Source organism: Maylandia zebra, linkage group LG11 (genome assembly GCF_041146795.1).
Source record: "Maylandia zebra isolate NMK-2024a linkage group LG11, Mzebra_GT3a, whole genome shotgun sequence".
Lineage (NCBI taxonomy): Eukaryota > Metazoa > Chordata > Actinopteri > Cichliformes > Cichlidae > Maylandia > Maylandia zebra.
Genome location: NC_135177.1, coordinates 16,908,022 through 16,924,461, shown reverse-complemented (window position 1 = coordinate 16,924,461; position 16,440 = coordinate 16,908,022). Strand labels below are relative to the sequence as shown.

At 40.0% G+C, this 16,440-nt stretch overlaps 2 protein-coding genes across 2 annotated transcripts in view; both read left to right on the top strand.

The window, feature by feature from the left end:
• The window catches only part of LOC105941351 (neuroendocrine convertase 1-like), a 137,425-nt gene extending 125,152 nt beyond the window's left edge, over window positions 1–12,273 (top strand). Inside the window, exons 7-11 of the mRNA XM_024804235.2 lie at window positions 7,095–7,132; window positions 7,762–7,829; window positions 8,463–8,551; window positions 11,695–11,867; window positions 12,259–12,273. Of these exons, the coding sequence (XP_024660003.1) occupies window positions 7,095–7,132; window positions 7,762–7,829; window positions 8,463–8,551; window positions 11,695–11,867; window positions 12,259–12,273 (383 nt within the window). The remainder of the gene's footprint in view (window positions 1–7,094; window positions 7,133–7,761; window positions 7,830–8,462; window positions 8,552–11,694; window positions 11,868–12,258) is intronic.
• A 2,630-nt stretch (window positions 12,274–14,903) lies between these two features.
• The window catches only part of LOC101476669 (furin-like), a 70,197-nt gene continuing 68,660 nt past the window's right edge, over window positions 14,904–16,440 (top strand). The window contains exons 1-2 of the mRNA XM_012923980.3: window positions 14,904–15,190; window positions 15,827–15,930. Of these exons, the coding sequence (XP_012779434.1) occupies window positions 15,026–15,190; window positions 15,827–15,930 (269 nt within the window). The 5' untranslated portion in view covers window positions 14,904–15,025. The remainder of the gene's footprint in view (window positions 15,191–15,826; window positions 15,931–16,440) is intronic.

Sequence of the window (16,440 nt, the reverse complement as noted above, 5' to 3'; positions counted from 1 at the left end):
GATACACACCCCTGTCTCTAAGCAGTTCTCTCTCTCACACACATGCACACATGCACGTACTGTACACACCTTTCCTTTTTTCTTTCACAGTCACATATGCAAATCATCAGCCATGTGAAGCTTCCTTACAGAAATGTTGATATCAAAATTTTATGGCTTATCGCCTCCCTCGTGTGTTTTAACCTCTCCCCTTCTCCATCTTCATGTCTTTGTGGCAGCCCACTGACTTCTGGTGGATTTTTTTTGTTTGGGGGGGGGGTGTAACAACTCCGACAGAGAAGAGCTAAGAAGCGAGAAACAGACAAAGTGTGAAGGGGATGGAGGGGGGGTCAGGTGTAGCTGGGGCCTCCTCTGAAGTCATGTCGGCTCATTTTCTCTGCGGCGGCTCAGGCACGACTCACTGTCGGCTCAAAATGGCCTCCGACACATCTCGATGTCTGATTTGTGTGTGTGTTTGACCCTGAGGACCGTTGTGAATTCTGCAGGAGCAAGGAGATGGAGTGCAGCTGCTGCTGCTGCTGAATGCTGACACACGTGCAGAGCTGAAAAAAAAGCACGCACACATACACACACGCACAGTCACAATCTCGACTGGGTCAGTCAGGTTCAAAGCATTTGTATTCATGGAAGGTTTTGCATTGGCTCCACCACCTACAGTGTTCCATCTAACTGTGGGACGTGGCTTTTTACTTTCACACTCAGAAGACCTTGGACTGTGTTGGAGTGTGTTTATGGCTGTATTTATGGCAGTATGGTGCTACCTGAGTGAATACACCTGGCTGAATGCATTTTTCCACTTGGATCATCCTTGAAAATACTTGAGGGCGTGTGTTTTGACGCTCAAATTGACCCCCCTGACACACCAACTTATGCTGTACGTGTCTCAATCTCTCGCCTAATACACCTCTGTCCCCTGCACAATCAGATACCTCCATGTACATTCACACGTGCTTAGCTCTGTTATCTCATACTAAACTGTATAAAATCTAGCATAAAGACAAACTGACTGAACACAAATTACAAGTTGTTAACACTATAATTCTATGTACTAAGCTAAAATGGTATTTAATTTCACCTGGGCCTTTGTGAAACTTTATAAATTCCCTTGTCCCTAGCAAGTGGGCTGGAGACAGCAAGATCTGATTACCAGTCCTGCTCTGTAAAATCGTTACTAAAATAGGACAGAGGGATGAAGTTGGCTAAAATGTCTCAGCAGTAACACAGTGAGCCAAAAGAAATTTCAGAAGACATCAGGATGAATGTGCTTGAAAAACATCATCCTGTGAAGGCTTGCAAAGAAATTTCTAATGCTCCGGGAGTCCTCAGAGCACCCGTGGTGGAGCTTATGTACAAATGGAGAAAACTAGAAAAAATGAAGCGTGATGTGTTCAACCATCCAAAGTAACTCCAAGCAAAATATCCAATGAGCAACACTATCCAAAATAACACAGAAGCACTGTTGAACTGTTGAACTGCAACTGGGTTACAAAGGAAAATAATAAGAGTAAGTTGACCTCTGAATCACTCAAAATGAATACAATTTAAGTTCTGGAATTATTAGTAAAATGTGGACTTGAGCCTTTTTGAGATCCAATTGGTATTTGGTGCTTTTTACTTTACAAACTCGAGTTTGCTTTTCACACAGAATGTCTCTAGTGAAATTATGTTTGATGATGTGGTACAGTGGTGTGTGAGGCAATCATAATTGGAGATTATTCATCCGAATTTCAGGAGCAGGACCACGCCTCCAAACACGCTCCTTCCGGTTGTCATGTATATAGGTTCCCCCAGTTCATTCCCGTTTACGTGCCCCAGCCTCCCTCCCTCCTTGTATTCAAATCTTTAACTTGTTCATTTCTATTTAGTGCATGGGGGATCTGCCAGGCCCGGGAGCCATCGCCAGTCCGCTTCGAGGCATTCCCCAAACCGCAGCTCAGTTCACGTCAAAGCATTCACTTTTACCTACTAAAACGCTGTCAAACCTAAAATGAGGACATGGGTCCACACCGTAAAAAAAAAATCCTAAAAAGTTTGTTGCCCTAATTTTACATGGAATTTTGCCTTTTTCAAGTGCTTTTAAACATTAAATTAGGAACATTTTAATGTGATTAAACAATGAAATTACCTATAAACAAGGTCAATGAATGTGGCAATATGAATAAAAATACTTAAATGTACAGAAATATACAGTTAACAGTTGGTTTAAATAATAATGGATTGCATTCATATAGCGCTTTTTGAGACCCTCAAAGCGTTTTACAATTCCACTTTATAATTCCCCTCTGGCCATCACCAGTAGGTGGTAGGTGAAGTGTCTTGTCCAAGGGCACAATGACCGAGAGTGTCCGAGCCGGGGCTTGAACCGGCAACCTTCTGATCACAAGGCCAACTGCCAACTGCCAAAAGTTTATAAGAATCATTTTATATATTTTTCCATAGCATTACATTTGAATTTAACAGTTCAATCTTTCAAATAACGGACAAATATTTGTGAAATTCTGATACATTTGTGAATGTATTTTAACAATCTAAATGTGCAAATGTACAGACAAATACATTTAAAAAACAAGAAAATTATGTTTTATTACATTTACAGTGATTTTACGTTAATTTACATTTGAAATGTAAAATCACAGTCTATTGACGTAAATTTAATGATATTCTAGAAGAATACACAGTAAAATACTTTTATATTACAATTTTGTTTTTACAGTGCAGTTGGTGAAATAGTAAAGTCGATTTAGCCCAGATACAGGTTTCCAAGATAACAGTAGTTAGCCAGTTATTTCATGCTACTGTAGCAACAAATGTGTTTAATTGAAGGTCACATTTACTTACAAACTCTCTCTGGCTACCTAGTTAGCATGACAAATAACTGATGTGACTGCTGTGCTGATGTGTGCACGAGCACAAAAGCCTTAGCTGAGAAGTTAGGCAGGAACAGGCGATTCTGCATCTTATTGCACTGATATTAGCCATAAGTTATTATTACAATTTATAAAACTTGTTAAATACTTTGTCAATTATTCCAACTTGATGCTAGCAAGAAGCTAACACCACCCGACCTTCTCAACTTGTGAGCTAAACTGGTGCCCTCCAGTCTATATTTTTAATACTATTTTATTTGTAAGCCTCTTCAAACTATCATCTTATATACATGCCTGTTATATGCCAAAACATCCTGTAATTATGATAGTCACACATACTCTAAGGAGTATTTAAGTGGAGATTGTATAGTTCCAGTCATTTTCCCCCTCACCCCCTCCTCCCTTCGTCCTTTCCTCACTTGTTACTTTGTTCCCCCCTGAACAGCTTGACGTTAATTCCCAAAGATATCTCCATCACAAACTTGCTGAAGTGATGGTGTCAGCCTTTAAATGCTGACGTGACTCGATGCGATTGTCTTTTTGCAAGTTCCTGACATGCAGTCAGAACATGCATGAATGCACACCAAGGAGTCTCTCTTATAATTGAGATGAAACAAATATGAACTCTTAATAAAACAAGCTCTGTTGCCTCCTGCAGAAAAGTCATTCTCTTCACTTGTGGTAACAGCAGCTTTGCACTGCTTTTTGAGCTGCATTTCCAAACTGTCCATTCTAATATTTTCACACTCTTGATTCCATGTTGACAGACAAATTTTCCTCCTTCCCCTTCATGTTAAGATCATGGTATACAGTCAGTGGTCACTTTCTAAGTCACATCTTGCTAGTACTAGGCTGAACTCCCTACATTAATTCCTCTGGAAACGTTTAACATAGAAGCCATTTAAGTACAGAGAACTCATTGTCATGTTCGAGAAAGCAGTTGGAGATGATCTGACTTTGTGACATTATCCTGCTGGAAGCAGCGATCAGAAGAAGGGTGCACTGTGGTCATAAAGAGATAGACATGGTCAGCGTCAGCCACAATTCTCAGTTCGGCTGTGGTGTTTAAATGATGCTCAGCCAGTACTATAGGGGCCCAAAGTGTGCCATTACACCACCAGCAGTCTGAACTATTAATGCATGGCAGGATGGATTGATGTTTCTGCTTTCTTTATGCCAAATTCTGACTCTACCATCTGAATGTCAAAGCAGAAGTGACGACTGAGACCAGGCAACATTTTTCCAGTCTTCTATTTTGTTGAGTCCGTGTGAACTACAGCTTCCTATTCTGAGTTGAGCAGATCAACACGTGGTGTTCTCTTCTCTGACCATAGTCATGGTTATATAGATCAGTGCTTTCTGAGTTCTTTCAGCATATTTTGGTGCTTTTTAAATGATCAGTAGCATCTTAAAGCATCAAAGCTCGGAGATTCTGAGCTTTAAAATTGATCAGTTTGAGCAGAAGCTAAGTTAGATTCTCCTGATTTCGCTGGTGATGAAATTTAGGGAATTGAGACAAAAAAAAATAGCACGATGTGGGGTTACTGAGAAAAACAAACTCATAGCTCTTTAATTCTATGTGATGATATTTTATTGGACCATAGTATTACTGAACACACCTTAAACTTTAAATCAGCAATAACCTCCTCAGCATCATCTTTTGGCCTCGTTTTCAGTGTGGAAAGCCAAATTGGCTCAGGCAAGAGGAAAGTCTGCCAGGGAGATCTTTCTCTTGTTCTCATGAGGTTGAAAAAAAAAAATCACATATGTTTTATTTATTTATATTTTTCTGTTTTGCGTTTGTTCCGTGTCACCTTGTTCAACAATTCACTAACTGTGGTTAGAAATAGTTTGACAAAACAATCTTAACTCAGGAAAGAATTTTAATAAATGACATTTCTTAGTTTTCCTTTTTTTCTTCACTTTGGTTCAGAAGACTTAGCGCACTGTACCTGGAGTGTATTTTTTAGCCAACAAACAAATAAACACACAATTAAGGTTTTTCTGGGTAAAACCTGAAATGAAACTGGCTCCAAGTTTTGCTTTTGCATGTCATCAGTCTGAAAGTGAAATGCAGTATTTCTGGATTGGCAGTTCTAGTCAAATAAATGGCTCTAGCCCAGTATTTGATTCCTATTGTCTCTGTCTCCTGGCTTTTAGCAAGGTCTTGGTTTGAGGTGAAACTCATTTGTGGCAATTGAAAAGTAGCGCACAGGGGAGAATAAAGAATCAGTGCTTATATATGGGATGTAGCAGGTTGACCTGGCACGGCATAGCTCAGCATGGCACAGTATGGCAGGCTCCAATGAGGCTTCACCCTCCCAAGGCTCCATCCCGCCTGAGCTCAACACAATCAGGCCTCCACAGCGAGACCGACTGCAGGTTACCATGACAACCCGGAGGCACTGCCTGCATGGGACAAAGGCTGGCAGGTCCTGTGTGTGTGTGTGTGTGTGTGTGTGTGTGTGTGTGTGTGTGCGCGCGCGTGTGTGAGTGTGTGTGTGTGTGTGTGTGTGTGTGTGTGTGTGTGTGTGTGTGTGATTGAGAGACAGAGTGAGTGATGTGTGGCAGAGCAGGCGCGGCCCTCCTGGGGCCCTCATTCGTTTGTCTCTCGCTGAGACCACAGGAGCCCTGATGCTGCAGAGATGGAGGTGGTGGCGGTGGATGGGGTGGGAGAAGAGGAGGGGCGATGGGAGGGGGCAAGCCAGCAAAAAGCAACTGATGTTGAGAGACTATGATGAAAAGATGCAAAGAAAGGTGTAGTGTAAGAGAAAAGAATAAGAAATCAAAAGGACGGCAGTACAAACGGATTTGGTGGATTGGATTGTTCTGCCCCCAGTCACTCGTTCACTCATTCATCAATCATGTGCGAAGCTTCGTCGTACAAAACACGGGTCTTGACAAAAGTTGATTTTAAAAAATGGACTTCACCACTACACTCTGGCAAATTAATTGCACCAATTAGTGGAGCACTCAAAATTCAAAATTTTAATAACCTGTCTACCACACAGCAAGTTGCAATGACTTGAAACAGCACTGCTTTACAGAATGTAATAAAATAAAAAGTGCACTTATCCAATGCACCAGGCATTAAAAATGAGGAAGCGATCTCTTTAAGCATATTGGGGTTGATCATTAATTGTCTCAGTTCCTGACGCACATTTGCTCTCTGCCTTGTATTCATTGAATTTTCCTCTACATTTTATTTTCATATAAACACCATTAAGTGGACTTTCACTTGTTAACCTCAGAGGGTCAGAGTAAAATGTGTTCTGTCTATGCAGCTCCGGCATATAGTCTGTGCCCACCACTCTGTATAAGTGAGCTCAGAGACAGGAACTATGTTAACTTTGGAGATGACTCAGTTGATGTCAGTCTGCTTCTTAGAAATGAGTCATCACATGAGTTTGTGTTCTGAACATACAGCTTGTATAGACAAGGAGAAACATCACCTTTGCCTTCTCAGACCTTCACTGAAGTACAGAAAATAAGAAGTGTTAAGAATTACAGGATACAGTCATTGTAATAAGAAAGCGCAACCTCTTTTATTTAAGACACGGCAAAAAATAATCTGGTTCTTGGTAGGTTCTATAATTTTTTTCAATAGAACCTCAGATGAACAACGTTGACATGTTACATGTGATAATTTAACAATAATGGACAACCAGTGTGTGAGTTGACAATTATTTAGTTACATCCAGGTGCTGCCTAATCAAATGCAGTGATTAACTATGTGATCATTTCTGTAAAAGCAGATGTTTTGGCAGTTTGCTGGTCTGAAACATTCAGGTGTGTGTTCACACGATGCCAAGGAGCAGAACTGAAAACAATGATCCCACTCACAGCAGCACATCTACAACAGAATGGTTTTGGGGGGGGAGTAACAAGGTGTTGCAATGGCCCAGTCAAAGTCCAGAGCTCAACCTGATTGAAATGTTGTGGCAGGACCTTAAGAGAGCTTTGTAGAAAAACAAATGCCTGCAAAGCCTTTTGTTAAATAAATAAATGAGAAGATGTGCATCACCACAGATGAACATCGTGTTTACATATGTAAATCCTTAGTATTGACAGAGAGCGCACGTTCTTTTTGACATGACTGTAAGTACCATGATATTGACTGACTGAGAAATTGAGGTCTGTGCTGATCTAATATAAGAAATACACTTTTAACCAGAAAAATTACTTGCAAAACTAAATCCATCATATTCTTTCTGTTTTCTTTTCCAGGTTTAGATCACACAAACAAGGACCTAAAGAAAAACTTTGTGAGTAAACTCAAAATCAATGTGCCTTAAATGAATTTGAGCATTATCTTAGAGGCTTTTCTCTCAGCTAGAGTTGCTTCTCTGTTCGTTAAAAGATGAGACAATAAAAGTTTCATATAGTTATAAAGCTGCGAGGCTGGTGTTACACTGGCTGGCCATAAAGCATATGTGAAGTGGCAGCGTTGTTTGCTCCTGCCTTGTCATTTATAATCCTATAGGCAGTTTGAAGCGTGCAGGCCAACTTGTACTTTGTCACAGCAGATTGTCTGGCATGGATAAGCCTGGCTGCAGAGAGAGAGAGGGAGATACATAATTGCTCTCTTGTACAGTCTGCTGCCAAGACATCCTCCTCCCGTTATGCCTATATACACTGGCAAACAAGTCATTCAAACATGTTCACTTTTATGACACACACACACACATAAACCACACCGACACGCAGCAGCATCTCCTCAGTGACAGTGATTGCCGTCAGTCAGAAGAAAAATGTTGACAGTCTAATTCAAGTGCCACTATCGAGAGTTTTTTATGGGATTGCTTCATTTCCTGTCATGTCATCCTGATGTTTTGTGTTGAGGGTTATGCTGTCGTACACTACTCCGCATTTGTTTTCTGTCTCGCTTTTCCAGGAGGCCCGTGCCAGTTTTGACCTGCGTGCATCTCACGATCCCATGCCTGTCAGAAATGAGGAGAATAGGTAATGACTCCTGTCCTTTTACTCTTACCTCTAGATATCCGATCCCTATATTTCTCCCTTCCAAAACCAGGAAACTGATCAAACGTCGTGTATAGTGGCCCTAACGTGAGACGCAAACATTCAAGCTAAGCAACCGAGCTAATTCTTGGACCTAAAACTAGCTTAACTGGCTGCAACAAGCGACAGCTGTCCTCTCACAGAGAAAGAATCAGTGGACGTTGGTTAGAATGTGAGAATCTTGAGTTTGCCTGTCTGAAATCAGAGATCTATCATGTTACACTGGAAGTCTGCTGCTGTCATTTCATGAAAAAGCTTAACTGACTAACTGTAGCTCAAGACATGATATCAAGGTCAATTTCTCTTTTTGCTAATTAAAGATTTCAAAACTAAATCGTTGCACGTGTCTGGTGTCAACCTACAACATATTACCTGTTTTTTTCATGCTTTGATTATTGGAGGTGAGACTTCCAGTATCTTAGTGTTCTTTTCTGACAATGTGAGCCAATCATATTGAGGAGATGCCATAATTACTGCGTGTGCTCAGGCTAAAACCCCTCCCCAAAAAAGAAAACGCTCATCTCAGCTTATTTAGTCTCTGTATGTGGCTAACATCTTATTCCCCCTCTGTCTCAGTCACGGTACCCATTGTGCAGGGGAAGTTGCCATGGAGGCCAACAACTCCTACTGTGGTGTGGGCATCGCCTTCAATGCCAGGATTGGAGGTGAGGAAAACAATACAGCCTTAAAAAGACCGTAGGAGGCAGTGCATTGTGGGTGTGCTGCACTGGCCAAAACGAGGACATGGCATAAGAAGCAGTTTTTAAAACACTTGTTATACTACATTGGTGCTATATTATTATTATTATTAATAATATTATTCGTTTACTTGATGAAAAATGCATGCTTTGTGACTTTAGGACAGCTGTGCAGCTCTATTGGTAAAGACAGAAGAAAGGGTTTTTTAGTGGTGCTCAGTATACCTTTGGGGATTGACAGTAGGGCCAGCACCTTATCTAACAGAAATCTATTCATTTCTGACCAATTATAAACCACTAGTTTTTACAAAAATAGAGGAAAGGAAATAATTTTAGCACAATGCTGTGATTTTTCTTTGCCTGTGGTTAAAACCTCTTTGGAGGAAAAACCCTGCATGCATAATACACCTGCTCTAACTTTACAAGGTCTCACTTACTTTATTATGAAATGATAAATAATTCAAACTCACCTTTACTGGCAGAAACTCGAAAGTAACAAATATTCCAAAAACCAAAATATCACATCCACATGCTGAATTACTTTTGAGAGAAAAGAAAAATGCTCGGCATCATTTCCAGATGCAAATGGAAATGATGCTGAGTAAAACGGTTGATTTTATGTTTGGTTTAGGTGAAAATTAAAATGTCGAGCAGAAACACTGTAAAATGTGGCAGAAAATCACAGGAAATCGTGCCAAATTTTCACAGTGAAGTTTTCCTTGTCGGTATAAATTTTCAACGCCTGTGTATATATTTACAGTGAACATGGCTTTAGGTTTATGCGAATACAGGTCACTACATATTGACTGGGTGCTATTCAGGCATGCTGCCCCTATTTAACAGCTCATTTTTTAGTGTAATGGCTTTTTTAGTGTTGGTAGTAACATCGGAAAAGGATGAATGAACTGAATACATAAGATTGCCCATTTTCCCGTTGTGAAATCAAAGATTTTTACAGGGTTTACCAAGAGTGCTGTAACCCACAAGTTAATGAGGAGTACATAATGTGTTTGAATAAGAACACTTCCTGCAGCTCTCAGATCCTAAATGACTCAAACTGAGTTTAATGCAGCGATGGCATCAGCACGAAATAGAGAAAATGAGAAGAGGAATCCCTCAGTTGAACTCTGGCATTTGAACTCTGCTCTGTGATCTTTAATCTCTGACCCGTCCTCGTTTGTCACAGGCAGATGAGCGTCTCATGCAAAAAAGAGAGCGAAAGAAAAACAGTTTGACGGAGCGAGAGCACGAATTTCTTCCCACAGTTAGATTCGATTTTGCTTTGTTGGTTCCATTTGATTCTGACTCATAAACAGTCTGTATGGCACACAGGAGACGAAGGGGCAAGACCTGCATGAAAGATGCATGTTTTGACTTGAGCTGTCACACAGCTGGCTAAGTGAAGTTCTTTGCCTCTGTTTGTAGTGTTTGTATTGACGATTTGTGTTCTTGTTTTTCATCACAGTCACCACACAAACTTTTCAAAACCTTAGAAAATGTGCATTATTCCATCTGAAAACATGTATTTTTCATCTAAACTGACTGTACATGCAATAATAGATGCTAAGCTGAATACATGTGGTTCTTGGCTATGCCTCTCCAACGACCTAATTCTGAAAAGTTGCTTCGTCAGATATCCCAGCTCTTGAGCATATTAACATCTCAGCACAGAAACTCCATTTCTTAATGTAAAAAAACAACTCTTTAATGCTAGCCAGGTCTAATAAATAAGAAAGAGACTTTTTTTCCTGTAAACCTTCCTTTACTCCACTGTCTCTAGTCGCTGCCATCTAATGACAGCAGTCTTTTGTTCTATCCACAGTCTCTAATTGGAGTGATGTTGTCAAGCTACAATTACAAAGGACACATCCACTGTTTAGAATTTATGCAACAAGCAGCAGAAACCTAAATGCACATCTGACTTGTGGTTTGGATTAATTACTGTATAGTTTCTACTGCAAATCAAAAAGAAAAAAAAATCACACATTTAATGCAATTAAAAATTTTCTCTATCGGATTCTTTCACAATGTCTGACCCTGTCACTTCAACTGGCCGTATTAGGGATTTGAGTTCTCCAAATTTAATTGCATCACAGGTAGACAGTAGCTGTGACAACCAACACGATAGTAGAGAGATTATTTGAAGTATTATTTCAAACATGACATTTATTTTCAAATCCCCATCCATCCATCCATTAATCTTCTTAACCCATTATCAAATTGTTGAATAAAATGTATACTTATTTTTGAAAGCTGCCATTCTCAGTAAAAAAAAAAAAAGATTAAGTATGTTTTTTTTCACACAAATAGAGATTAGCTGGTGAGCATTTACTTGCTAAAAGTGAGACATGCAGGAACTAAAAAGATGGTGAATACTGGATTTAGATTCAAGATGTATATAATATTAATGTGAGTCTTTATCTGTTGGATGTGGGAGGGACCACATCAGCTTAAAATGTTATGATACACTATTTAAATGTTAGTTAAAAAATATATCAGTGATTGCAGTCCTAAATGAGACCCACCCCCACATAAATGTACTCCAGTTTTGCGATCAGAAATCTTAAAACAGTTGATAACTTGTGCAGTGCTGACACTCCACACTTTCCAGTAGCAGATTTACCGAATGTTGGGTAAAGTGAAGTAATCCATAGTTTCACCCTGTAGGTTGTATATACTGGGATGTTTTTGGCTGCTTTTCTCAGCTTTGATAGCATGCTAACTTGGGGTGACACCCCCCAGGGTCCCTCGGGGCAAATGGAAGAAAAATCTCACTCTCACTGTAGCTTCTCTGTCCACTGACATTACATTATAATAGTTCATGGCTGCTGCAGACACAGTTGCACTGCAAGTACTGAGCTTCACAAACTCTTATTTCACAGTTAAACTGATGAAGTAACTTCTTTTGAGACATACGTTAATCATTTTATTCAGTTTATAATGGTGGTCAGAAAGTATCAATCAGTAAATGCAGAGGAATGTGAATATATCGACAGTGAGGGGATGAGATGTAGCTATAGTTTGTGTTGTTTTCTATTTCCTTTTTTTTTTTCATTTTGCACAAGCCTTCCTCCAAACTCTGATCTCTGTGACCTTTTCGATGTGACCAGGTATCCGCCTGTTGGATGGCTCTGTGACGGATGCCATGGAGGCCACAGCTCTGACCTTCAACATCCACTTCATCGACATCTACGTCTGCAGTTGGGGCCCGAGGGACGACGGGGCCGAGATGGACGGGCCGCAGAGCCTGACAGAGCAAGCCCTCCGGCTAGGAGCTCACAAGGCACAGCTTTCATCTCTAAGTTCACACTGCTGTCTGTCAGATGTAAAGCCGACAGTCACACTGTCAGTGGAGCTGGGATTGGAAGGACAAAATGTCGAGTGTTCAGATTTCCTAGCCAGATTTAAATCCTCATTTCCTTATTTATTTATATCTTACGGAGAGTACGTTCATGACACGTACTGTAACAAAGTCAATCTGCTACTTTTGCCACATAGTCAGACTGCTCCAAAACAGACTATTTGTTTTGTTTTTTAGATGAATATTGTGTGTGTGTGTGTGTGTGTGTGTGTGTGTGTGTGTGTGTGTGTGTGTGTGTGTGTTGTAATCCAGGCCTTTCATTTATTTGGTATTCACTTCCAATACATGTGACTATTTTTGTTTGTTCATATAGACAGTAAGAGCATGACCTCCCACACAAAAAATACACTGATCAGCCACGACACTGAAACTAATGACAGATGACTAGAATAACACTAGTCTTCTAGAGACCGTGTTCTTCTGGGATATGTTGGGTCCTGGCATTCACAGGGACATCATTTAAACTTAAAGAAAGACGGATATAGCGATCATGGCGTTGCTCGCTGGTTTGTAACATCCAGTTTTGAATCCTTCACATGAGCATTTTCACAGTCACCATCTTGGTATTTTGAAACCAGATGTGACAAGCACGGTGACTGTGAAGCTGCACTCTCATTGGCTAATGACTTGTGACTGACATGTCATACCCTGGACAATTCTCCTTTCTAATATGTAGATAACCCAAATTTAGGAGCCCATAACCCATAAACTAATCAGGAAAGTGTTTATAGAGATCAGGACAGAGAGTTGGTTTTCCATAGATTTCCATGAGACCAAACCACAGGTTTTGCCCCCCTGGTGGCAATGAATAATAATGCAGGGTTAAGATACTTGCCCACTGGCTTCACGTCTTTTTATAGCGCTAGAGGCTACATCTTCTCTTGTCTCAGTCAAACTTCTTCTTGGGTACTTGTAGATTGCACTGCTGTTATTAGATTCTGTGTTTCCTGTTCACATCTTCCATGTGCTCTGGTTTTCTCTGTTTCACTACTTCTTTACCGCTCTGGAAAAGTAGAAAACTGCTTTTAATTATATTTCCTTTGAAAGTGCCTGTCACCAAGGCAACAACGTCAATGTCCAGTATCACCAATTCATAATTTAGCTGAAATGTTATTCTCTTCAGCGGTAAGTCTAATTTCTAAGCCAGTAAAGGATTTATTTGCACAAGTCTTAGTTTTAAGCTTCAGTAAACAGCACAAGAAATGTTTATACAGCTGCTGCACTACAGTTTTTTTGGTGCCATAAACCAAGATCGAAGAAAAGAATTTAAGCACAACTTCACTCTTGACTCTGGAAACACAGTTCTATGATAAAATGTTCAAAACACGGTTTGCTTACTGATTTTCAAGCATATGTGAGTAACTTTAATCCTGGTTCCTCAATGTTTTGGGTTCTTAAAAAGGATTATCATCCTCTGAAGACAATATTGCAGTAAAAGTGTGCTCTTTTAGCAAACTAAGGGTTAAGGATGATAATGGTAACTTCCTGGTTTGAATCTGGATGAGGCCTTTTGTTTCAAATGTTTCCCCTTTTCCACAAGCTCTTTCTAAAAAAAGAACTAAATTACTAGCTGTCCCTCAGTTTCAGCATTTTTTTCACAAGTTAATGAGCCTGATTTTCAGTGGTGTACTGGCTTTCAAGATCAAGTGGACACCACAGAAAATATATTTCTTAATTTATTCTTCACTGCTTCAGCTTTGAGTTGTTTTGGTCTTAGTGATGCCCCGTGAGAGCTGCTCCTTACACTGTCCTTTGTGAAGGTTCATGTGCTGATGCCTTTGAGGAAAAAATAGTATTTGAGGAAAATTTTAGTCGCCTCATGAGGCATTAAAAATGTTGCATTAAAAAGACCTAAATTTAGCACAGGATGCGACAACACCAAAAAGAAGACATAAAATGTAGCAACTCAAGGGACCATGTGGGTTGGACCATGGACAGTTGGGCAGTAAGCAGCACATAATCTCATTATAATGTGATGGTATTTTCATTACACTGGGTTCTGCTAAGGCCTTTAAACACCAGACACGTAAAGTTTTGTGAGAATATTTTGACTACGTGAGTTTGCTGAATGAATCTGCGGCATTCATTTTTTCAGCCGGAAAAAGTGCACTCATAGCTCAAATTTTGCACCAGTACAGAATATAAAAATGGTAAAATAATATTGTTTTAACTTAGACACACAGCTAGACACTGGTCTGGGTCATGGCTCTCTGGAATGATTTCTCTGACTCCTCAGATGTTGTCCCAACTCTGGGAACAAGAGCTCAAACGGTCCCAGTTGACATCTTGAAATATGTACGTATGCGATCGGGATACAGCTTCATATTCTGGATCAAACCATGACATTTTCCCTCCTGCTGCATTCTCTTGAGAACTGTAAGAATCTTGGTTTTAGCCTTTTCTTGTTGGAAAACATCAAGACTGAAATTTTTTTTGCATTTTTTGAGAACAACTTTTCACAAAAAGCCAAGCTAGCATAAGTCAGCAATGGACTCCTATGACTTTTGTAGATTGTTGTAGCAATTTATCACATCTGGCTAGTTTCATCATCAGAGTGTGTTGTGAATGCAGTATTCCCTTTACCATGTATATAAAAAAGTGCAAGAAAGACTAGTCTGAATTCAGGGTACATGGGTTTTTATACATATAAAATGATAATACATATTACAGGAACAAACTGTCCATGTTACATTATGATAGGAAAAATAAAAACAGTACTACTACCACATAGCTGGAGTAACAGTATGTTATTGTAAAGCTTGCATTGTGCTTTAGCTTTCAGTGCTAGAATTTAAAGGAAAGTTTGTTGGGATGCAAATGACAAAACCCATCAAAATAGCTACAAAGCAAACAGCTTAAAAGATATTTTATGAAAGACTTACATATGTTGTACACATAAAACAATAACAGCTTTTCCAATAAAACATTTGTTGACAACGTTTGTTTTAGATATAAATACAGTTTTTTGTTAGTATGTGAGATCTTTCTTTTTTTCATTCTCTTTGACATCCCACTGTTTGTTTTCTCAGGGCCGAGGTGGGAAGGGCAGCATCTATGTGTGGGCGGCAGGTAATGGTGGAATGCAGCATGACCACTGCGGTGCAGATGGATATGTTAACTCCATCTACAACATTGCCATCAGCGCCGTCACTCAAACTGGGAAGCCCACCTTCTTTGGAGAGCCCTGCCCTGGAGTGATGGCCGTCACTCTGACAGGGACCAGCGTGGGAAGCTCATTACCTTTGGTTAGTGTGTGTGTACCTCCCAACACATCTAACAACAGTATTTATCATTAATGAATGTATATACAGTATGTGTATGTGTGCACATCAGTGCCAGCAGCCCTGATCTTTGGCTCCTGTGAGCTGTAAGAAGCCTGTTAAAGAGCAGCCACTGGTGTGGTATTTATAGAGACTTGCCAAATGACCTAGGTGACTGCTGGGCACACACATGCAGACACGCAGGAGCCAACGAGTGTTAATTGGAGGTAAAGCGTGGCTGTAGTGGCTGAGAAAGAGAGAGGAAGAAGCAGAGGTGTTGATGGCGGAGGTAACACTGAAAAGCCAGGAACAAATCCAGCGCCAGCTACAGAAACAGAAAGGCCAATTTTATCAGTGTGATATCACCCTCGTCTGCAGGGAGGTCTGCCCTTTACCACCTCACATTAGAAGGTGGTTAGACCAGAATGCAGTTGTTTTGTTACTGTTAAATTGTGTTGACGTGTTCTAATGACAGAAGAACCGCTGTTGACACGGTAGCTGCTATAGTGTGGAACCAGTAATGGCTTAATTAGCTCACGTGCACCTCCCCTTTGCAGCATATATACTGGTACATGTAATATAATATATCATGTAAAATTAGTTCCTTTGTGATTCCTCCAGGTGACTGTGACCAACATTGGTGATGGATGTGTCACACACTTTCCAGGAACATCCAGTGCTGCTCCGATTGCTGCAGCGATTCTGGCTCTTGCCTTAGAAGTAAAGTGAGTTTTTTTTCTTCCTACTTATTCTACAATCAAATAATGATATAAAATTGAATTTCACATCGTGTTCATTTATGTAGGATTAATTTTGTGCTGCATATATAGTGAATCCTAATAACACCTGCGATCATCAGATCTTTCATTTAGCACCCCCTGCAGGTCACATGTTCACTGCTGATTTGTTCATCAATAGCTCAGGTTAGCAACAGGCAGACCACGGTCCAGACCCAGATGCTCTTATTTACGGATCTAGACATATTACTACATTTTGACAATTTTTTATAATTATTTACGGTATGGTTATTTTAATCTGTGCAAGGGTTAAGTTATTTACACCGACCAATCGTGTACATTCTAACTTATCCCACATGATGCTACTCAGCCAATGAAATCATTTATTCAGAGCATGTGTGAAAACAGAAAACTCTGAGATGCAGAAGTCAGATGAAGTAAGTCAGGAAAACAGATAGGGAGCAAGAAGAGTTTTGTCTAGAAACTAATTGTTCAAAA